Below are 24,498 nucleotides of genomic sequence, written 5' to 3'. Positions count from 1 at the left end.
TTGCAACGCCGCTCGTTATGACGGGCACTTGAAGCTAACACCTATGCGTTAATAGACTACAAGCCCTTGAACAAAAATCACATGTGAAATGAACCGACTTGAATAACGCTTAGAAGGCAGTTATAATATCAGAAAATAACTCTGAGGACTATGCCGTTATTTCTGAGCGGTACAGGTCCAGTACGCGAGTGAAGAGTAAGACTTGCGACCCTTATATTTCGACTCCTGCGCTGGAAAAATGTACAGCGTTTTCGGGTAAAGTAACGAATTGCACAAATGCCGTACAGTAATAATTGACCTATTTTACTTGTGCAATTGTCGACAGTTAAAAGTTTGTTCCGGCACCACAATTTTAGTGCGGCACTAGGATTTTCGACATCACTTACAAATCATTTGTACCTGAGAAATTCCATTCACTCGCGTACTCACCACTGTACCGCTCAGGAATGAGGGCATAGTGTTCAGACTTATTTTCTGTTTTAGTAACAGCCTTCTAAGCGTAATTCACATTGGTTGTTTTCACAGGTAATTTTTGTTCAAGGACTTGTTGTCTATAAATGCTAGAACGCAGAGCAGCTCATTCTAGGTCGTGCTTCTTTGTAATCCTGCGAAGTGTTGTTGTTTTTTAAGCAATTTCTACATAAGCTTCAACTTGTGCTATAAAGTAAAAATAAAATTGTTTTCTGTAAAACAGACCACACCTTGAGCAACAATGAGTGGAGCGAGGACGGTCCGTGCGTTCCGTGCGCCTGAGTGCGGTCCAAACGTTCCCGCGCGTCGGGCCGGTCCAGCGGCAGTCGGGCCATGACTCGCGACAGCAGGCGGACACCCAATAGAAACTCGTGCTCGTAGTCCGACTCCAGAAGAGACGCTCCCACCCAGAACAGTGTCGCCAGGATCGTCAGTTTGTCGTCCTGCATCAGAGCAAACAAATGTCATCAACAATGCTCTCATGGTCCGCGCACACGGGAGTCACGCCACACAAAAAGCCGCTTGTAGGTTGGCGGAACTAATAGTCTACAGTTAAGGGAGCAGAGTTACATGGCGACACGTATCGTGTTAGAATCGTTGGACTTTTGGTAGAAGGAGATAGAGGAATATTAGTCATGCTCACAGACCAGGAGGATTAAGAAGGGCGCCATGAGAAATCTCGTGATGACAAAGCCATTGTCAACATTTTGAAAAAATATTTTTTTTGTTATACAAACTGAGCATTATCTCAAAAACTACTCAAACCGATTTTGAAAATACTTGAACTTGTTCTCCAAACTGCACTATAACTAATCTAACTAAAATCTAAACACATGTTCAGAAGCTGGAATGAACTAAAGTACTAGTTTACTACTTTTTTTGCGATTCTGACAATAGCGTACACAGTGTACGATTAAATATTACATACAAATTATTTAAAAAAAAACCTCTTTTTTGAAGTCAGTTAAAAAGTGTACCTGCGTAGCGGAGTCACCGAGCAGTTTGAGCGACTGCGCCGAACGCGAGCGGCAAAGGTTGGAGCACACACCCTTCGCCGGCTCGCACACTCGCGGACGTGTCTCTGCGATCACATAAACACGAGAAAACTTCATTATAACAGCTTATATTAATCCGTCACACGAATCGTGCTCACCCGTATTCACAACAATAAAAATGGTGGATAGCGTCCCGCACCTGCTACGTCATACTGACGTTTGTATTTTCGTTTACTCAATTAGGTAGAACATATATTCATGTAACTCTATCACTTTAATCCCTACATAATAACATCTTGCAAAAACTACATATCATAGAGGCTTGGCTCACAATAGGGGGTAGGAGTCACATAACAACTTGAAATATCATAGTGTGATCTTCCTATATGTGTTATTCGCGATCACGGTGAAATTTAAGAATTTTGGTTAATGGTGCTTGAATCTTTAAAGATCACCATCAAATGTTAAGGTCATTGACCGCGACTGACGGCGTAACGTGCTCTTCCAAGAACGAGCATGTTCACACACCAACTTCAGAACTCCGAACAAAAAGTTCTCGGTAGAAAGAGAAGGTTAATAATTCCGGACTCAAGTTTAGGATTTCATGGCCCAAAGCGTCCAAAGCTAACATTGGATGCATTGTGTAAACTGTTAAAGTTACACCAAAATCATTTAAGATAAAATTGTTCCTATTTGAAGATTCCGGATGTCCGCTAGTTGACAATAAGAGTATTTCTTAAAACAATAAAATAACAAAAAGGATCCGAGTTACCGTGCGGCTGTTTGTCAGCGGTGGGGTTGGTCTTGCGCATGCAGTACGACACGGAGTAGCTCGTGCTGCGCGTGTGGTTGCTCACGCAGCCGACGCACACGCCCGGCGACCGCTTGCCCGCTGCACACACAACACACACATGACGTCATGACGCCTAGCCTAATTTTTTTTTATATTTACAAATATACGATATATAAAACTCTAAGGTGACTGACTGACATAGTGATCTATCAACGCACAGCCCAAACCACTGCATGCCAAATTTAAGCACGGATGTTATGACGTAGGAATCGCTAAGAAAGGATTATAATCAATTTTACCCCTAAGGGGATAAAATAGGGGAAGAAAGTTTGTCAATTTTGCGGCGATTTGGCTGGAATTTGGAATGAACATAGATTTTACTAAGGATTAACACATAGGCTACTTTTCATCTCGAAAAAATCCATGGTTCCCGCTGGATTTGTGAAAAACTTAATTTCACGCGGACGAACTCGCGGGCGCCCGCTACAATAAAAGCACAGATGGACGAAACGCGAAGCTGAAGTGGCGATGGGCGGGTCGACTAGTTTTAAGTTCCGCTGGACGTTGGAGTCTCGAAGTGCTGGAATGGCGACTCCGCATCGGAAAGCGCAGTGTCGGTCGACCCCCAACTGGACTGGCCGATTGAGATTTTGTTAATTAGTCCAGATATTGCTGTGGCTAGTTACCACCCAAAAGGGATGGCATTTCATTCTACTCCTAACAAATTAGCCCGCTTCCATCTAAGATTGCATCATCACTTGCCATCAGATGAGATAGTAGTGAAGGGCTAACTCACCCGCGGAGTAGGCGGCGCCGTTGGGCTGCGGGCCGCCGTCCTTGTTGTTCAGGTTGGGCGTGGACTTGAATATGTCGCGCATGTAGTCGAGCGGGCGGAAGTTGGACTCGAGCGAGTCCACGGCCGCCTCCAGCGTGAGCAGCAGCTCCGTCACGTAGCCCTGCATGTCCTCGCCCTGCTCCGCCACCGTCTCCACCAGCCGCGACAGGATGTCCGACACCATGCGCCCCGTCATGGCCACGCCGATGAAACGGAACACCTGGTCATACACATTGTCACTTTGTACAGACGTCGTTTTGGAGAGCGCGAATTTATTCGACATTGGATTGAGAAATGAAAAAAAAATACTTTTCATAAAAAGTACACAATGTACATAATACAGAAAATATTTAACACCATTAAAAATATTCTATGTCCTGTCTATGTCTACACACAACTATAAATTTGACTCGCAATACACACACGCGTAATTTTTACACAGACTACCAAACACGTTGCTTAGTCTATGAACAGATTAAATACAAAGAATATTCGATAACTGATCGATGTTTGGCTGTTGCGTTAAAAGAATCGATTCTTTTAAAAAATTGTTTTTATTACAAATTACGTAAACGATGAAACATCGACTCTATAGCAACAGTTTTTATAAATAGTTAGTTAGATCATAGATTTTTGATCTTTGCCAGAGGGGTAACGGTTAGCGAGGCAGGTCCTGTTATTTAAATGGTCTAAGGTCGTATACCTGCAGCGACCTGCCCGCGTAGTGGCGGGAGGGGCACGACAGGCCCAGCTGCAGCGCCGTCTGCGCCCAGCGCTCCGAGATGAGCGCGTGCGGCAGCGACTCGCGGAATATCCGCAGCGTGTGCCGCAGCAGCGTCGCCATCTGCTGGCAGCTGCGGAGCGCCCACACTGCAAAACCAAGTCGTGGGATCATGTCAGAAACTAATTTAGAAACCGATTCAATCTCACTGATATACTCGTCAATATAGTTTTTTGAGAATCGCCATTGGAACACCACCGCCGTTTATTTCTACCGCCCAGCAGCATTGTGTTTCTGCGTAAAGACGGTGCAGTACAGGCTCATCGCTCGTGCCTCAGGTTGACGTGACACTACGTACAACGCGCTCCGTACACGCTCAAACACATCCGATAAAAACATAGCGGGGCGTCAGTCAATAGGATACCTTTGGCGGTGATGTCCTCGTACTGCCACAGCGGCATGTGCGACGGCCGGCCGGCCAGGAAGTGCACCAGCGACTTGATGGCGTCGGCCACGGGCAGCTCCGCCACCTGCGGCTCCGCCTCCGCCTCCGCCTCCGCCTCCGCTTCGCCCGTCACGATCACCGGCAGCGACGGATACTTGTCCGCCTCGCCTGCATCAGTACAGGGACAGATGGTAACTAATTTTGAGATTTGCTGTGAAATTATAGATTTAATTTAAAATTTAAACTACGGTTAGCGTTCGGTGTTCGTTTCACGTTATGGCGCGAATTAGTTCGTAACTTCTATATACAGGATGCTCGGGAGTATTTCCCATAACTCTAGGGTTATATTTTTTATGGAAAATTAATTAAAAATGTCTAAGGAACATGGTGTTCTAAAATGAATATTTTATAAGTAAAAAGTTTTTCTTTTGTAAATAGATCTTAAATTGTGTCCCTTATATCGCTAATATAATGAAGTAGCTTACTAGAGAGAGTACCAGTTGCAATATCTCGTCGATATCGACATTCATACTTATTTTATAAAATGCAAGGATAGGTAAAGGCGTGTGTTACATGGATAGTCGGAATTATTTGAATTACTTTGTATGTAAACAAAAAAAAAGCTTTTTTTTTCGGCTCCTACAAGTGAACTTGTCAACACCTTGAAATTATGGGAAATACTCCCGAGTACCTCCGGAGTACCTGAAGAGGAATAGTTTCACATTGGTAGGTGGTAACAGTAGGTCATCTGGTGGTTCAGACAATTCTTACTACGAAAATAATAACTCAAAACCACTCACCGTCTGGAGTGACTTGTGGGTCGGAGGAGAGCGAGCGCGCGTGCGAGCGCGGCGAGTGCCCGCACTGCGGATAGCTGTCGAACACCGCGTCAGGCTCTGAGGAACAATCATCGACGTCAATATTGGGAAGTGTGTCCAACGAACAAACGAACGAGTCTAAATAATCTCATTATGATTGTACACAGGCCTCCTTCCTTCTAGAAGGATATGGACCCACCGACCCCGACTGGAACATCACTTTGGACAAAGTGGGCCGGTGAGCGTAGGGCGATAAATTATTATCAGATGTTGATGGTAATTACTGGGACCGAGATTTTAACACGCTCTCTGAGGACCGAGAATTTATCGTAAGAAAAATAGTAAATAAAATACGCGGCATCGTGTAAGAACCATATGTCTATGAAGAGAAGTAATGCTGATCGCTCACCGGCAACTAAACTGCCGGCGAGCGATGTCCCCAATGCTACGGTTAAACCGAGACAACGACGTCACCTGGCGTCACCCTCACCCGTGAAGTTGTGCACGACGAGCGGCAGCGGCGGCGGCGGCAGGCCCAGGCCGAGCTGCGCCGAGCGCGCCGCCAGCAGCACGCGCGCCACCGTCAGGTGGTCGTGGTGCGCCGCCACCGCCACCAGCAGGTTCAGCAGCAGCTGCCGGCAGTGCTGGTGGACTATCCATCTGTCGAACACGAGCGAGACTGACCATCTTGCTGAACCACTCACTGTTTTCTTCTTCATTATCAGGTAGAAGATTTTTGGAGTGCGCATTTTTTTATATTTCGTGCAAGAAGTACTAAAGAACTAGCGGACGCCCGCGACTTCGTCCGCGTGGAATTTATTTCTTTCACAAATCCCTCGGGAACCATGGATTATTCCGGGATAAAAATCCAGGCTATAATATAATACCAAATTTCAGATAATTTGGTTCAGTAGTCGAGGCGTGAAAGAGTAACAAACATTCATATCATCAAAATCATCAGTTTTCGCATATCTTGGGAAGCCATGGATTTTTTCGGGATAAAATGTTGCCTATTTGTTAATCTAGAGTAAGATCTATTTCCATTCCAAATTTCAGCTAAATCGCTTTAATAGTAGCGGCGTTAACGAGTAACAAACATCCAAACAAACATCCAAACAAACATCCAAACATCCATACAAACTTATAATATTAGTAGGAAAATAACAAAGTTATCATTTACCGAAGATATTTACTTCAAAACGGATAATTATGGTCACCCTATCACCTGTAGACACACAAAGCGATCAGCTGTGAGGTCAACGGCCGGCGGCGGCGGTCGGGCCGATGGCGTTTGGAGATGATGCGTCCATTATTGTGTTAATTTTGCAGCCGGATGTTGAAAAAATACATTTTATATAAAGAACACACTGTTACGAATAAACTATATTCTATTAACTTTACAGAAGTACCAAAAGAAATTTGCGCATTAAAAAAAAAATATCTCTGTAAAATTCTCGTGTCACAACTCAGTGTTAGTTGACAAACACCATAAACAGATTTTGATGAATTTTATAAATATATTTTGTAGGTCTGAGAATCAATTTATTATACCTGGGATAAACATTTTTTTTTCATGAAATAGTTTATAAGTCATCACTAAGTCAGCTAGTTGAAGCCGTCGTTTTTAAGGTTTAGAGAAACGAACAGTAGCAGAAAAAAAAATAGTAACCAATTAAGAAAACCTCAATCGGTCCAGCTGGGGATCGAACCCAAAACCTCCGTCTTGTAAGTCCACTGTGCCACTGAGGCCGACATACCAGTACACACGCGTGTCTAATAGTCCTATTGTAAAAACGAAATTACTAATCCTATCCTACTAATATTATAAACGCTAAAGTTTTTATGGATGTTTGTATGGATATTTGGATGTTTGTTTGGATATTTGTTACTCTTTAACGCCGTTACTATTGAAGTGATTTGGCTGATATTTGGAATGGAAATAGATTTTACTAAGCCTCGACTACTGAACTGAATTATCTGAAATTTGGTATTGAGATATATTAGGTATAGCATGGATTAACACATAGGCTACTTTTTATCCCGGAAACATCCATAGTTCCCGAGAGATTTGTGAAAAACTAAATTCTACGCGGAAAAAGTCGCGGGCGTAACTATTTCAATAATATATGAAAGTGAAGTTTATGGGTAGAAACCGCAATACACAGCCAGTAGTTATTATGAAACTACGTCAGTACATCGTTAACATGGAAATTCAAAAGGGCTTTTTGTAGATTTCCACTAAAGCGTTTCCATTTGGTCTGTTGAATATTGAAACTCCGTGGGTTACATCTAAATATAGATCTGTCCGAATATGCTCGGGAACTGGAGTACTGGGAAGCTATTCTGAAACGATGTATTGTATAATTCGCAGGTGCGAGTTTCGCATTCCCCTATATCTTTCTCTTTCTATAGTATCGTGTTAAACAGAGAGATATATAGTTGAATTCGAAAGTCGAACTTACGAATTGTACAAATCAACGTTACAGAATAGCCGCCCTGGAGTATACTGTGGTTGTGGCGAATAGCTACCGGCCACAGATCCGCACTCGTAGCCGCGTAGCTGCGGCCGCTACGACGTAGCGACGCTGTGCATACGGCACGGACGGAACTGTCGACGGAGCTCCTTCAGTTTGCTTTCGAATCAAATGCACAGCACGACCCACTTTACATAGTATTATTTCGGTTTGCGGACTCGGACTCAATGGATACACAGACACGTTTACAGCTCTATTTTCGCGCTGTGTGCGTTTGATTTAGACCGCTATGACGATCTGAACGTACGTATGTACAAAAAAAGAACCTCACTCCTCCTTTTACAAATTCCGCAGGATTTTTGGAGAAATATGGATACTTCCGGGATAAAAAATAGCATATGTTCTGCTCTTAGATCAAATTTATCTCTATATCAAGCTCAAATCTATTCAGTGTATTAGCCGTGAATAGGTAACGGACAGACATACCTACTGTAGCATTTAATATAAATTCCAAAGTAAGATTAGTATGGATATGGATGTTACAATACTGGCGGACGCTCACCCCTTCGTCTGCGTATAACTCGATTGCCGATATTAAACCTCCCCTACCCTCTGAGCGTACCTATATTAAAATTAAAAAGTGTACCCAATATAAGATGAGCCGTACGTTGAACGGTTCCCATATAATACAGGTTTCTCTTTATTTGACCTAATACTGCGGGTTGTAAATTGTGATGCATATATATATTCTGAACTACAAAACTCTAAAAAGGGCTTGATGTCCTAAATTACCTATAAGTAGAAAGTACTAAATCTAAAATTAGCTAATCTTAAAATGGATTGGTTTACTAGTTAACTAATAACAGCCAAGTAGACGCTTGTCTTTCATCCCCTTTCCCGTAAGAACGATGATGATTATCATTCTTTGTAAATGAAGTCAAATCATGTCAAGATTCATTTTATTTCAATAGTTTCTGAGTAGGTACTCGTATATAACATATATATTTATTCTTAGAATTCTATAATTTAAAGTATTTACAATTATTCATATTAATTTATTATGAAACACTTTACACGACGTCGCAGTATGTTTGTATAATTTCGAACCCATACGGGGCCTGCAGTCCTGAGCTGGGTGTTGCACCGCGGCACGATTCGTGGAATATTCATCTTTTATTGATGTACAAGAAAGACCGTGATAGCATATATTATCTATATTTTATGTATAACTTACTATAACGATGTTTATCTCTTACAAAATAGTCACATACCTACAATGAAGGTTTACATCGATTTTCTCGCGAACAAAGTCGCGGGCGTCTGCTATTATAGTATACAATGGCATATAATAGTGCTCATATGTTTTACGACGATTTTTTCTTTATAAGTCTGTTCTTGTTATTTATCATTTCTATCCACGCAATACTTTATCCACAACGTAAAAAGTAAAGCTTAGAAAATGTTTCAAAGCGAACAAGTTCCACCTTTGTACATTTCACATTTATGCAATATTGCTTTAAAACAAACAAACTTTAATTCAATAACTAAGTAACTAATAAAGGCATAAAGGAAAAGAGTAATTTTGTAGTATACCAACCCAACAGTAGTTGTTCAGAAAGCTGCGTTATGGTTTATTTTTAATTTCAATGTGCACGTGAATAATATTCCGCCATGTTTTGAGAGCAAATAATAATATTTCACATCATCTGACAATCATCATTGGCATCTTTAAAGGAATAAGGATATGGAGCGTAGACCCACAACGCTTCTCTAATACGGGTTGGTGGTATTAGGGTGATAATGTTTGACTATTTAACGATCACTATGCCTGTAGACGACAGCGTTAGGCGTACGTAAAGAAATTTTATTTCATATGGTTAATAGATACAGGATGTGTTGTATTGTTAGTGGGTCGTTACTCACCTGGTGTGATCCATGCCCAGGAACACGATGTGCAGCATGAGCGGCACGTGGATGGACCAGTCCAGCTCCACGCCGTCCAGCACCACGTCGCAGAGCAGCATCACCGCCACGTTGCAGCTGTTCAACAACGCTATATTGTCTCATCCTCATCATTATCATTATCAATCTATTTTACGGCCCAATACAGGGCCAAGCCAGGGCCAGGCCAGGGCCTTATGGGAGAGGGAATGCAGCTATGACCCATCACGCTGCTTGTGCATGTTAATTTAACGGCCCCTATCAGATGATAATGATAGTGTCCGGGACGGCTCAACGTGCTGTCCGAGACACGGGGATGTAACATCACCAACTTTTCAACAGAGAAAAGCTCAGAAGGTATTTCCATGGCCAGACCCAGGATTCGAACCCATGACACCGTGATCCGAAGCCACTTGGGCTAACCAGTAGATCAACGAGGCAGTTATATATAGAGGCTATATAAAGTGCAGATCAACATTGATCTAATAACGCACTCTCGATCAGCTGTGCCAAGGGCTTTAACGAGTAAACTTTTAAGGACTTCCGAACACCGCAGTATTGACCGCACCGCGCCGGCACTGCACATCTAGGATTTATTACCAATCTATCCATCATCGAGGTGTAATCATCGACACTTAACTGAAGTAAAGTTTATAATTGAAGTGTAAAAGTGAGGCCCCATTGGCGATGCCTCGTCGCCAACGTACCAATGCATTGTATGCCTCACTTGGATCACCTCCCGCTTTGGATTTTTATCTTATTACTTGTACCTAAGATCGAAAAGCCCCCGAACACCGTCGAAAAAAATTAAATAAAAAAAGTTGCTTGTTTATCTGTCTGTTTTCAGCTCGGGAATTGCTTCTCGTAACCTTGCTCCGGGCCCCACGGTTTTCCCGGAGGAGCGACATGGCCGACACATATGATGCACGACGTCACAATGCCAGAACAAGGCATCCACTCATCAACAATGGATTGAAATAAGTGAAACACTGTCTGTCGTAGCAACGGAGCTCCTTAGAAACGTCGCTGTGACGACGAAACGCTTAAATGTGGTATGACATTTAATATATATGGAAACTGATGAAGCGACGTCGCAACGTAACGCAACGCGCTAATGGGGCATCGCTGTGGGCTGTCTATCGAGCGGCACGAGCGAGGTCAACACTCACCGATGGAAGCCGGACACGGGCTGGTTGGTGTCGGGCAGGTACTCCGTGAGCAGCGCGAAGAAGCCGCCGTACTCGGGCATGGGCAGCGGGCGCGGCTGCGACACGTCCACGCGCGCCTCCAGCGGCGTGCCCGGCGCGCTGCCGCCGCCCGCCGACTCGCTGCACATCCCTGTCTGCAACCACAACCAGGAGCGGCTCACGAGCTGACGACTCTACCTAAGGACCCACTCACTCTACCTAACCCTAACGACAACCACACACAATCAAATTTACCGTCAAGTTTGCAGCGCGCTTAAGCATGTCAAAGTAAATAAATCGAAACCTTAGCATATATTTCGTTTTTTATTGATGGCGTCAGGTTGAACAATTTGCACAAATAAAAAGCTTACATCTATATATGAAATGAAATGAAAATGAAATGAAAATTTATGAAATGAAAACGATTTTTCCGGGATGAAAAGTAGCCTATGTGATAATCCAGAGTAAAGTCTATTTCCATTCCAAAATTCAGCCAAAACGGTTCAGCAGTTGCGGCGTTAAAGAGTAACAAACATCCAAACAAACATACATCCATACAATCTTTCGCGTATATAATATTAGTAGGATAATAAAATAGTGAATGCACCGTCCAGTAGTTCGTGTAATAAATTGTTTGTACACATCGCACTCGGGAACGGCTGAACAGATTTGATTGATTTTCACTAATGTGAAAAACGTACATCATATAACAGTCATCAGTTCGTTTAGTGGGAAGTTAACCAACACTGTTCTCTCTTTTGAAACGGCTGGGCCGATTTTAATGAGACTTTTACTGAGAGATAGAGGAGGTTATTGGCAACACATAGGCTACTTTCTATTAAAAAATAAACATGGTTCCAGCCGTATTTGTGAATTTCACGTGGACGAAGTCACGAGCTAGTAAAATAAATAAAATAGGGCACTAGCTCTAGGGTGACGTCATGGTCGGGCTGCAACAAAACTATTGCAAAAACAAAGGCACCCAGGCACCAACGAGGCAGTTAAATAGAAGATTCCTTAAAGATAAAAGCGCTAGGAGGCCATTGGATCAGCTTCCACCTTCACACAGGAAATAAAACTATAAGAAGTTGTAATTGTTATCAATTGTAAATTATAATACTGTATGACTTTTTCAAAAGAGCAACTGTTGAGTTTCTTGCCGGTATCTTCTCAGCAGAACCTGCCTTCCGAACCGATGGTAGAATCTTTGTGGACGTGTCAAAAGTGCTTGTAAACTGAGCCTACTTGAAATAAATGATTTTTGATTTTGATTTTTTGATTTAGGGAGCACACTCACGGGGGTGGCGTCGCCGTCAGATGGCGGCAGCGGCTCCTCCTCGGCGGGCGGCGTGACGCAGGGCGGCGCCGACGCGCGCTTGTCCGGCGCGCGCGGCGGCTCGGCCTTCGCGCTGCGCACACACACATCGCAACATTATATACGACTGCAGCGGGAAAATCGTACGAATCACATGTACCGTGAGACACAAGAGTAGAAAATAAATAAGGGCGCCACAATCACTTATTGTCGTTCATAGGGTAACCCTGTGTTCAGTCATCCACTTGGGACTGCAACTACCTTGATACTTAATAATAATTGACATTATGTTCTATACGTATTATGTTCTTATTTGATATAATATGATATGTTGAAAATAATATATATTTTTTTATGAATGTAATTTATTATTATTCTACAAAATAAAACGTACCTATCTATATTAACTACCTACAGCTATTTTATTAACTACATATTGTAAAAAAAGGAAATAAACTAAATTTAAATTTTATCTAAAGACTTATTAATTTTATCAGAAACATCTGTCATTATAGAGCAACTAAGTATTACGCAGTAAGGGTATGTACCCGCTGCGCCACAATACAACTCGCCACAGGCAGTACAATACGCCACAGTACAATAGATAGATAGAGCAAACTCTCGAACAGTGAATAATTGCCCTGCAATTCTCAACATTTTAGCACAATATACTTCCTCTATAAAGTATGCAGGTCTGATTTTCAGTTAGGACCCAAATGCTGACTTTAGGTTTCCGTCCTCCCTTCCATTACAACGTTTGAAATTTCGCTCCCTGTGGGCCCTGGAGTGTGTCCATGACTTTGGGGGACTTTTTGAACTAGTATCTCCTTTACCAAAGCAGAAATCTAAATACCCTAACACAGTCAATGTCCATTGGACACGTACCCAATGAGAAGGAAATTGTGGAATGCGAGATTTTGTTTTCCCTAAAAGAAAACAGAAAAAGAATTCCTGTAGGAAAAAATCCTAGACCGCCGTACTGAAAATACGAAACAAACATTATTACGCCTTGCAGCCAGCTCCACGTTGTGTACAGGCTAATTGCGATTTAACAAATTCGATACCCACAGCGTATCACATTCAACAACTTAAATACCAGGATACTGAAAACCGGGATTAAGGGATCGATGTCCTTCGCTAAGCGCTATACTATATCGGTACGACGTCGTGTACAAACGAGCCGTACTATATTGTCACACGTAGATTGCACAATAAAGGCATTAACTACGTCGTCACTAAACGTCAGGCATTCGTGCCTTAGATTATCTATACTAATAATAGAAAAAAGTATTTTCTGATACTGTAGTACTTGTAATCTCTGGATCTACTAAATTGTTTTTGAAAATTGTTTTACCACTAGAAACACGTTATTTGTGAGTATATTTTATCACCGTATGCCTACTTAACAGGAACTACGTAGATCTTTTGACGACCTCCGTGGCGCAGTGGTAAGCGCGGTAGATTTACAAGACGGAGGTTCTGGGTTCGATCCCCAGCTGGACCGATTGAGGTTTTTTTAATTGGTCCAGGTCTAGCTGGTGGGAGGCTTTGACCGTGGCTAGTTACCACCCTACCGACAAAGACGTACCGCCAAGCGATTTAGCGTTCCGGTACGATGCCGTGTAGAAACCGAAAGGGGTGTGGATTTTCATCCTCCTCCTAACAAGTTAGCCCGCTTCCATCTTAGATTGCATCATCACTTACCATCAGGTGAGAACGTAATCAAGGACTAACTTGTAAAGAATAAAAAAAAAAGAAAAATAAGAAACTAGTAAATAATAATAATTTAAGCTTGATGATACGAGTATCACAATAGTTAGTGTTCACCGAGCTCTATACAATACGCGGAATATCTGGACATTCAGATAATTCTGCAAGCTTTTCAAAAAGTTTTCACGAATAACTAGTGCCTAACAAACGTTTTATAAATCGTAAAAAATGTTTTCAGTCGCTGAAAACATTTCATGAAATAAACAAAATTCTATTTCATAATGAAAATTGTTTTCGACAAGCAAGCTGCGCGGATTAAGGACCGGCGAATATCGTTACAAGCGTTCTTGTATATTTTTCGACCGAGCAGAGTTCCGATTTTAGTATTATGGAATATTGAAACAACTGCCAAGAATTTAGATAGTGTAATGTAACCTTTCCTGAATTATTACTTATTATAAAACTAATATTTTTATGATTCTTATTCTATATAAAAATCTAATATATTAAACACCATGATAATATGCGTTTTTATTTTTTTGCGAGAGTGAAATCGCGGATGTGTTCCATTTGTCTTTTTTTAATTTTCTAACGAATCTCTAAAATTATTGAAAATAATTACTAAAGCCATTCTGGGCATGTAGCTTGCTATTAGTAAAAAAGTTTATAATTTGTCGGTGTCTATTCGTTACGAACAAACCAACCAACTAATATGATTTTCTTCTTTTTAAAATTAGTATATAGACTAGAATTAAAATAATATTAGTATATAAAATAGATATATACGGTCGAATTGAGAAACCTCCTCCTTTTTTTGAAGTCGGTTATGACACCAGCGACGTCGTCCGCATGGAAAACGGAGAGAGAAACCTTTACAGAATTGCGAAGCTTGTAACAATTATTGTCATATTACTATTTTTGCCATATCCTTTATAATATGACCAATATTCCCATTCAACTAGTCGGGAAAGATTGTGTGCTAAGAGTGGGTACGACCATAGACCAACGGGGTGAGTATTGAACTATTGAACCACCACCCCTCGGTGATAAGTCCAACCGCTCTTACCGTTGAGCTATTGAGGCTTAATTATAATAATAATTTACACAATACCTCGACAAATTGCCTATACTGAAGACTTCAAGAATGCCCCTTTCTATTGATGAACACTGCCAGAAAATCAGTTCAGTAGTTGCGTATTTATCACTGACAGACAGGAATTTATTTATTTATTTATTAACGGAATTAACGGCGGAGACTTTGTTTTACTTAATTTTAATTTAAAAGTGTAAAACTAAAAAACTAAAAACCGAAGTGGGTGTCGATTTTCATCCCCCTTTCAACAAGTTAGCTTCCATCTTAGATTGCAACATTACTTACTATCAGGTGAGATTGTAGGGCAAGGGTTAACTTGAAAATAATAAAATAAACTAAAAACTAAAGCAAAACAAATTTGGGAGGAAAATCTATTTCACAAAATACAAAATGTATTTTACAATAAAAGATATCAGACAGAGCGCCTCTCAAAACACTTGATCACTTACAAGTACTTGAACGTCGATTCGATGATCCGATTATTCTTGTTATTGTTGAAAATGTTATGGAAAATGTTTACTTAGCTTGTGAATATTCTTGTATGAAAATTCACAAGCTAAGTGGGAAATAATACTACAACTCATTTAGCCTAGTGGCTACTCATGGATAATTATTATTCTCATAGCTTTAAGAAAACTTAGTGATTATATTCTGTAGTAATATTTTGTCTTTGTATTTATTTTGTCTTTGTCATGTCTAAGGACACTCGCACATAAGTCACCTTCAATATTAAAAAAAAAAACTAAATCGAAATTTCTTAATCCGTTCGGGAGATTAAGAAACGGAGGCCGTCAAAATTTAAAGGGGATAAGCTCGCCCTTGACCACGATTTCACCTGATAAGTGCAGATGTGGTCTAAGGTGGAACACGCTTGCCTAGAAGATGCCTATTCACTCTCTTCTTAAATAGGTTGTGAGAATTAGAAAATATGTTGATAATTAAATACAATTTATAATAATGAAATAAAAATACATTATAATTCATCTTCTATAACAAAAGATTACGATAACTTTGGGGCAAGATAACGATTTGTATATTGTTCAAATAAATTTATATATTTTTTCCTCCTTTATTTATTTAATGTTCATAGAAATAATAATTGTATAGCCACGGAATAAGCCGTTGCCATAACACTCGTGCTCAAAGCGGCGCTCGTTTTACAATAGTGCTCATTACGTGGCAGTAGCATATAAACAACCATTTGTCCCTCGAAAACAATATTCTGTACCCCAATGTCACGCGTCCAAGCAATAATGAATACATTTTCATGCTGATTTCGGGCTGCAGGCTGCACTTGACCTTTGCCTTTGTTCTATTTATATTTTGCGCAATGATAAACAGACATCCGCAAATAAACGCATACAGCGCGGGCGAAACGGTGGGCGTCCATTGAAAGGTAAAGAATTTTCCTTTATACGTTGGTCGCGTATGCGTTTCGATTCATCCCTTTGATGACTTTTCGTCCACACACACGGTACGGTATGGGTTTGTGAGTTGGCGCAATATATTGAACAGCTAGCTCGTACAATGTACATGTTTATTTTTTTATCTTTAACACAAAAATATTATAACAACTTACCTTTGCTCCGTACCCTATGATAAGTTATTACATAAACTCTTAAAAGGTTCACGTAGTAGGAACCGGACCTTACAGCGTAAGGTCATAGATTCGAACACTCCCAACTGACCGAGTGTATAGCCCATGTTCGATACACGACGTAGATTGTTTAACTAAACAAAACACAATTTAGTTAATGATTGAAAATCAACGACCAATACGATTATTATTTGTCGTTATTTTTCAGGATTAAGGTTCATTTTTGCATTATAAGTTTTTAATATTCTTCTTTAATTATTACTTTTCGCCATTTTCTTCTATATTCTAAAGCCAACAAAAATGCAATGTTTATCAACAAGAAAATTAAAATGAAGGTAGAAAATGCATGTCATTTCATACCAGATTTTATTAAAATTATGTATTGTTTTTTGTAAAATGTTGATGAATTCAAAGTATATATATAGGTTAGGCTTAATTTTAATACGTAATTAGTAGAATAAAAAATAAATAAAATAAAATAATAAATATTTAATTGATGTAAGCCTATTAATGAAGTTTATCGTCATTACTTTAGGAACAAATTTGCTGAAATTATTAATAGGTGTAAAATAATTAGCGATTTATCCCCTCATTTTGATTATACATGTTTGAATAGTATGGAAACGATCATGAGACGTAGTGTATAGCTGTATAGTAGGTATTGTACTTACGAGGCTTTGGCCGGGTCTTCCCCGCTGTGACGCTTAGTGTGGATGGTGCCTTTTTCGACCAGCGCAAGCTCGCCGGTCCGGCCGGTCGCATCCTAAATTAAGTATATTTTTGGTATAACTGTCTATTCGATGTTTTTTTTTAAATATTCTCCATACTCCGTATGCCTTTTCGTTATCTAAATTTATAAATTCAGTCAAGAAATTTTAATGTCAGAGCAATAAACGGCCCTGTACGGAACGGATCAAATCGCTGTGGATGTTGTAACATTCTGTATCGAAACTTTCGACTACATTACGTCTTCAGTACTATAACATCTAGAGTGTGCCATTGTATGAAAAGAAATGTATGTTTCACACATGGTTTGTTTTCGCACACCAAGTCCTTTAAAGTTTGGAGTGGAGTGCGGTATTTTTATTGCCTTATTATTGAGATATGTATGATTACTTTCAGTACACCTTAACGGATCATCAAGCTTTTGACCCTTTCAAAAGCTAGTTGCCTGCCTAGTATATCAGATTTTCAATATAGCCGGACTCATTAGATTACTTGAAATATTAATTATTCATTTTTTTCCCATTTTATTTTAAGCCAAATGAAATTTTGCCGCCGGTAAGACTGTGGCCCAGGCTCACTGCTAAGTGTCTATGAAGTTATTCCACAAAAACATCGTCAAGTCATGACAAGGAATAAGGTCCTGTGCTGGCGGAGTGTACGAACCTGAGAGCCGGTGCCCGGGCCGTCGCTGTGCCCGGACGTGGCCTTACGCATGGAGGTGAGCCGGTAGAAGGGCGGAGTCTCCGTCCTCTCGATGAGGCAGTTCAGCGTCTCCACGGTCTGCAGCTCTGTCATCATCTCGTCCAGTAGACGTTCGGGTCGCGAGCGCGCGAGGTACAGAACCACTCGTTTCGCCTGTACCGAGCATAAGGATAACAACGGTTATTGCAACTGTCAATCGGCGACAAACAGAGTTTTTAGCCGCTTATGTATAAGAAGATATTTCGCAATACAGGCAATCATCGTCATCATCGTCAACTACCCAAATTAAGCTCACTGTTAAGTCTCCTCTCAGTATGATAGCCTTAAACAACCACGCTGGCGAAATGCGGATTGGCGACTTCACTCACGTAGAGAATTAAGAAAATTCTCACGTATGCAGGTTTCCTCACGATGTTTATCTCTTATCGTTTGAGACACGTAATATTTAATTCCCTAAAATGCACACAACAAGTTGGAGGTGCATGCCCCAGACCGGATTCGTACCTACGCCCTCCGAATCGTCGTATATCGACAGTACGAGAACGAGTAGCATGATGGAAAGTTTTATATATTTAAATCATACAATAGCTTGTTTTTACAACTTCAACAAGTACGAGTATAACGTAACACATGAATACGTTGTGAGCTGCGACACCTCCCGTAGTCGCCCACTGATACACTTTTTATTTGTATTAAAGCAAAACATTTTACTTTGTACTCGTATACCAATACGAAACGTATGGGAGGATGAATTGTTGTGGACTCAAAAGAAGATACTTCGTTATTTTTTATTATTTGACAACTTATTGTTTTTTTTAGATATATATAATTTCGCCACCATTCATTAATTTCTATAAATATACGAAAAGACATACAAAACAAAGTCCTCCGTCGTTTCCATCTGCTAATAATATAGTATTAGTAATTAATTAGCGATAAACTAAAAAAAACTAATGTACGGATTTTCTTGAGAATGGTATAAAATTTGTGAAAGATTTGAAAAAAATAGTTTTAATATTTTAACTACTTAATTACATATTTGTATTTGATCGATCTACAATTCTACAGAAAAGTTTGTGACTACTTTACTGGCGAACGAAGTCGCGGTCGTCAGCTAGTTTTAATATAAAAAAACCTGTACTTGAATAAATAAGCCAATTTTCTAACTCCAATGACTAGACAGGACAAAGACACTGTCTGCTTGTGATATATGAATAATTTGATTACACGTTATAACAGTGTATTAATAAAATATATGATAAAAATAATCCGTTATCTTAGTACCCATAGCACAGTACCCATATTAGTACGCCTCGGTGACGCCGCTGAGGTCCCATAAGGAGCCTACGGCACTTACACAATCAGCTTCTTTGGGACTAGAGAGTGATGTGTGATTGTAAAACTATATATTTTTTTATTAAATTTATTTATAGTTTAACCGTGTGTACAATGTCATCATCATTAGCAACCAATTTTCGGCTAACTGTTGAGCACGAGTCTCCTCTCAGAGTGACAAGGGTTATACCAATAGTCCACTACGCTGGCCCAATACGGATTGGCAGACTTCGCACACGTAGAGATTTCTGAAAATTTTCAGGTATGCAAGTTTCCTCACGATGTTTTTGCTTCATCGTTTGAGACACGTGATATTTAATTTCTTAAAATCCACATAATTGAAAAGTTGGAGGTGCATGCCCCGGACCGGATTCGAACTTACACCCTCCGTTTCGAAGGGAGAGGTCATATCCATATCGCGGCTTCATGTACTATCGACTTATTATGTTGACAACTTTTCTAAGAGCATTATTCCTCTCATGAGTGGGTGGTTCCACTTTGACGGTAACGATTCATGTAAATGTTCGCTCTTATATAATATGTTATGGAAAATCACACACTCCTCCGTGCACACAACATTTATGAAAGGGGATCCGAAGTTTTCGCTTCACATATTAAATATATATTCGGTCGAATAATTACGACAGCAGATATCGACTAAATCATATTCAAATCTATTGACGAAAAGGCGGCGATGGAAATTTCATTATATCAGTTACCAAATCGACCAATTGTACGAGTTTTTTTCCTAATATTCTGTAGTCATGTAACACCAGAGTATACGCTAGAGAATACACCATAGTCTTCGGCATGTGACAGTAAGTTCACACATGTGAACAAACCCTTCACCGATTCACTAAGACGAATTAATGTTTCACACATTTTATAAACCGAATTACGATTTAATATGATTCGTCATGGATAAGATTGGCAATTCGTGCGGTCTGCACTACCGAAATAAAAAAATTAAGACGAAATGCAAAAAAAAATAAAAGACCTGATAAGTTTTGTATTTCGAACGATCGATTTTTCATACTAAATTAGAATATTTGAAACATATTTGTGGTTTTTCACAATTCGTTAAGCGTACCTACGCTGCACAGCCACACAGGTAATATTGCCACTGAATAAATCACGATTCGTGCTAAATCACGACCCGGTAAAATAACGATCGCCGATGTGTTAACTCGAGAACATAATAGGGACGATGACAGTTTTTTAAATCTATACTAATATTATAAAGAGGTAAAGTTTGTAAGTTTGGAACATTCTTTGAAAGGGGTAATCTTCGGAACTACTGGACCGATTTTAAAAATTCTTTCACCAGTAGAATGTTACATTATCGGGGAGTGCTATAGGCTATTTTATATTGGTATCATACATATTAACAGAGTTATCACAGTTTTTGTCATACAGGTCAGACCGAAACTCCTCATAAACAAACTTATTCGCATGCGCTGCCTTAATCATTGTGTAAAATATAAATCAATGTATGTGGGCTTTATGTACCTTTATAAGTTTTACAAAAAAGTCCGCGACGCCATTTATCTATCTTCTATATATTAGCAACATAGTACCTTTTTTGTTTTAAAAATTATTAATTTTATATAGGTAGGTTTACGTCTGTCATAAAAAGAAAAATTCCAACTCTTATTATTTCACAAGATCCCAACGTCACACCTGAAGCCTACCAATTCTTTTCATATTATTCAAAAATAACAACTTTCAACAAAGTTACAACACAATTGCAAAAGGGTTCGAGAGGAAGCCAAAAAATCGTGTTTTCAAAAAAACGTGAAAAACTCCGCAATAATTGCCAATGGCCCTTTGTGAATTGTTCACGAGAATTCCTAACCTTGCGTAAGATGAAACTGAAATTAAAATAAAATTATATTAACCATACAAACACAATAAACAAGGAAGAAACAATAATAAACAGAGAGTAAATTTTGTGCTGTTGTAGGAGGTAATCTCTAGGTCTACTGAACTGATTTTGAAAAATATTTTACCACTAGAAAGCCACGTTATTTTTGAATGTCATAGGCTATATTATATCCCCATATTTTCACGAAAACAGAAACTACGCGGGTGAAACCGCGGGGCATCAGCTAGTTGTATATAAATTAAGAGTATGCTAATAGTAAAGCAAGTTTGTAAAAGTAACGGTATCTGCAATCATTTACTTTCGGAGCTACAGGGACTTAAAGGGTCAGATTTGCGGTACTGCCGCGGATCCCTGAAAAACACCCCCCTATAGTAAATGGTACGAATTAATGACGTACATAATGATCGTTAGTTTTGTTTGGGCGTTCAAACAAAATTACGAATAACTTTTTTATTTGTGCGTTTATGTTTATAGTTCATGTATTTAAATGTCACATTTAATGTAAGGAAGTTAAAACTGTATGAATTTTCATCTAATTACGATAAAAGATTTTTACTGGATTTTGAAATTTTATAATCTTATTTATTTTGCAAATATCCAGACAATCTTTGCTTTTTACATATGAATTAGTTAACATTGACCTTATTTACCCGAATGTATCATAAAAATCAATATATTCAAACCTAGTCGTCATCTCCATTCCCCATATCACAATAACACGCTAGCGGTATGTATGTACGAGTGCCTACGTACAGACAGTTCATACATTTATAGATGTATAGAAAACTAGCGGTCCGGTATACGTCGTTTGTTCTTAAAAGTTTTGTGGTGAAAAATAAAGAACAACATATTCTCAGACCTACCGAATCTTAATATTATATTAGTTGTAATATATTATGTAACACATATGTAAATTTTAATATTATATTTACGTATATATTATATTATATTTATTTAATTATTTATTTATATATATATATATATATATATATATATATATATATATATATATATATATATATATATATATAATTACATATAATGTATTGCACCTTCCCGGTCTTTTTTCGCAAGTTCTCTCGTCAGGGGTTGCTTGGTAGAGATTACTTTTAGTAATAAGGCCGCCTTTGCATGCAAGTTTAATTTATCTTTTTATTGTTTTAATTTATAATTGTATTTTTGTGTGCAATAAAGTATTTCTTCTTCTTCTTCTTCTTCTTAATATATAAATGCTAAAGGCCATTCATCACGTAATCACGAAACCGCTTGACGTTAAATAATCAAATTTGGGGGTAGTTTATAGACAATAGACGTTCGCTAAGAACGGATTTTGCCACAGGGCCTGATAAAGGCAGTCAAGCTGTTTCGGAGGAGTATAGCAACTAATACTGTGCTGTGACACGAGAACTTTATCTACGTGTATATGACTAGTACATTACGATGGCTCACATCCAGTGAGTTACCAATGATAAGGAAGTTTTAATAAATGTCGCATATTTTATTTTTATTAAATGACATGCCAGCCCTTGACTACGATTTCACCTGATGTTAAGTGACGATACGAAAATAAGCAGAAATTCTACGCGGCATCTTACAACAATTTTAGGGCGGTATGTTTTTGTCGTTAGGTTACTAGCCACGGCCAATGCCTACCACTAGACCAGGCCTGAGCCAATTAAACAAAACAATCCTAAACTGATACGAGCTTTGCATCGAACCCATTACCTCTTTATAGAGATCCACAATAACAACGACTGCGTCAGAAAGGTCGTCAAAATAACTTACGAATTTTTTAACGTCTTTACTCATCAATAAACCGCTGCGAATTTTTAAAATAATTTCAGTTTAAATTAAAATCAGAAGGCGTACAACATCGCAGACGCTAAAGTTGATATTGAACTGATTGAGTCGCCGAGCAATCGCCTCATCTGACCGACCAACTCATCGGTCCAATGCAGTACGTACAATTCTCAGAATCAACTTGGAGCCGGGAAATTGATCATATTACGCGTCCTTGACTTGGGGTGTAGGTGTGTGGGTGTGTATAGTTGTCGTGATTATTGACATATGTGATAGTCAAACCTGGTGGCCTAACTCTCCTAGCCTAACTAGTGGCCTAAGACTAAGAGGAGACTCGTGCTCAACATATGGTTATAGAAACATATTAAAAAACCTGTCAGACCTATTCAGTTGCGTCAATAAAGCATTTTAGTTGGAAGTCTTCACGAACAGCTCCAAATTTATTGATTTTTTTGTTTATTATGTATTCACTAATAACGTGGGATATGATATATTTTCATGTTATTTTTGATATCATGAGTAATTGTAAATTATACACCAACATGAATTAAAAACTATTGAAAATAAGTTTTTATTACGTAATAATGACATTATAATTAAATTCCGGAGTAAATTCGGTAATCTTTATTAAATGTACATTTCGAAGGTATGCCCATACAAATTTGGAATAAAAATTTTAATAAAAAAAATACAACCGACTTCAAAACCTAAAAACGTACCCACTAAACTAAAAAGCGAAAAATAACATCATAATATGTTCTACCTGCTGATCAGTATGAAGGCGGTGCTAAGCCGGTGATGTATTAATTCAAGCCATGTGAGCATATCTTATAGATTTAGATTTTGCAGACAGTGTTGTTTCATGTGGTCCTGTCAGAAATGGCTTAAATTAAGACAACACCGGCTAAGCACCGACTTCATACTGATCAGCAGGTAGAACATATTATGATGTTATTTTTCGCTTTTTAGTTTAGTGGGTACGTTTTTAGGTTTTGAAGTCGGTTGTATTTTTTTTATTAAAATTTTTATTATTTTTCAATTTTTAGTGTAAAATTTCATCTCAAACGAATACATCAGACGCCTAATGACAGTCACAACCCATCTTGGTACAAAATTCTCAGCAATACAAATTAATCAAGCCCAAGCACAAGGTAGCTACCGTAAACCGTCAAGGGGTTCCCTTCATTGATCTTGGTCTTCATCATCAGAACCCTAATAACAGACACAACTCATCTAGGTAGAAAGTTCTCAGCAATACGAATTAATCAAGGCCAAACACAAGGTAGTTACTTAAAACTGTTAAGGAGTTCTCTTAATTGTCCTTGGTCTTCATCACCAAACCCCTAAATGACAGTCACAACCTATCTATGTGGAAAGTTCTCATTAATACAAATTAATCAAGCCCAAACACAAGGTAACTGCTGTAAATCACCAAGGAGTTCCCTCGTCTGTTTTATGACTCCATCATCAGATCGATTTTAAACCTTCATAATTTTGTATTTCTTAAAGGTACTAAATGGAAAAGTTTACGAACACACTAGACACCCATATAATTTTCGAAAGTTCCCCTCAATTTCTCCAGGATTCCATCATCAGATCTTGTCATGATGGCAATGGGACCAAATGGGGGCTATACCGTTTCAAACAAAAAAAGA

General features: G+C 39.1%; 1 protein-coding gene across 2 annotated transcripts in view; it reads right to left on the bottom strand.

Annotated features, from left to right (window-relative positions):
* LOC112049258 (protein furry) overlaps positions 1-24,498 on the bottom strand; it is a 162,128-nt gene that overhangs the window by 32,537 nt on the left and 105,093 nt on the right. For both annotated transcript variants that reach the window (XM_052890668.1, XM_052890669.1), the window contains exons 29-41: positions 17,785-17,976; positions 17,067-17,158; positions 11,978-12,089; positions 10,663-10,835; positions 9,476-9,592; positions 5,569-5,738; positions 5,061-5,156; positions 4,240-4,428; positions 3,798-3,964; positions 3,056-3,314; positions 2,239-2,358; positions 1,449-1,552; positions 702-914 (exon numbers count right to left, since the gene is read on the bottom strand). In XM_052890668.1, the coding sequence (XP_052746628.1) occupies positions 702-914; positions 1,449-1,552; positions 2,239-2,358; positions 3,056-3,314; positions 3,798-3,964; positions 4,240-4,428; positions 5,061-5,156; positions 5,569-5,738; positions 9,476-9,592; positions 10,663-10,835; positions 11,978-12,089; positions 17,067-17,158; positions 17,785-17,976 (2,004 nt within the window). The remainder of the gene's footprint in view (positions 1-701; positions 915-1,448; positions 1,553-2,238; positions 2,359-3,055; positions 3,315-3,797; positions 3,965-4,239; positions 4,429-5,060; positions 5,157-5,568; positions 5,739-9,475; positions 9,593-10,662; positions 10,836-11,977; positions 12,090-17,066; positions 17,159-17,784; positions 17,977-24,498) is intronic.

The sequence above is a fragment of the Bicyclus anynana genome, chromosome Z (genome assembly GCF_947172395.1).
Source record: "Bicyclus anynana chromosome Z, ilBicAnyn1.1, whole genome shotgun sequence".
Classification (NCBI taxonomy): Eukaryota; Metazoa; Arthropoda; class Insecta; order Lepidoptera; family Nymphalidae; genus Bicyclus; species Bicyclus anynana.
The sequence above is the reverse complement of the archived record's forward strand: the minus strand, read 5'-3'. Positions and strand labels throughout refer to the sequence as shown.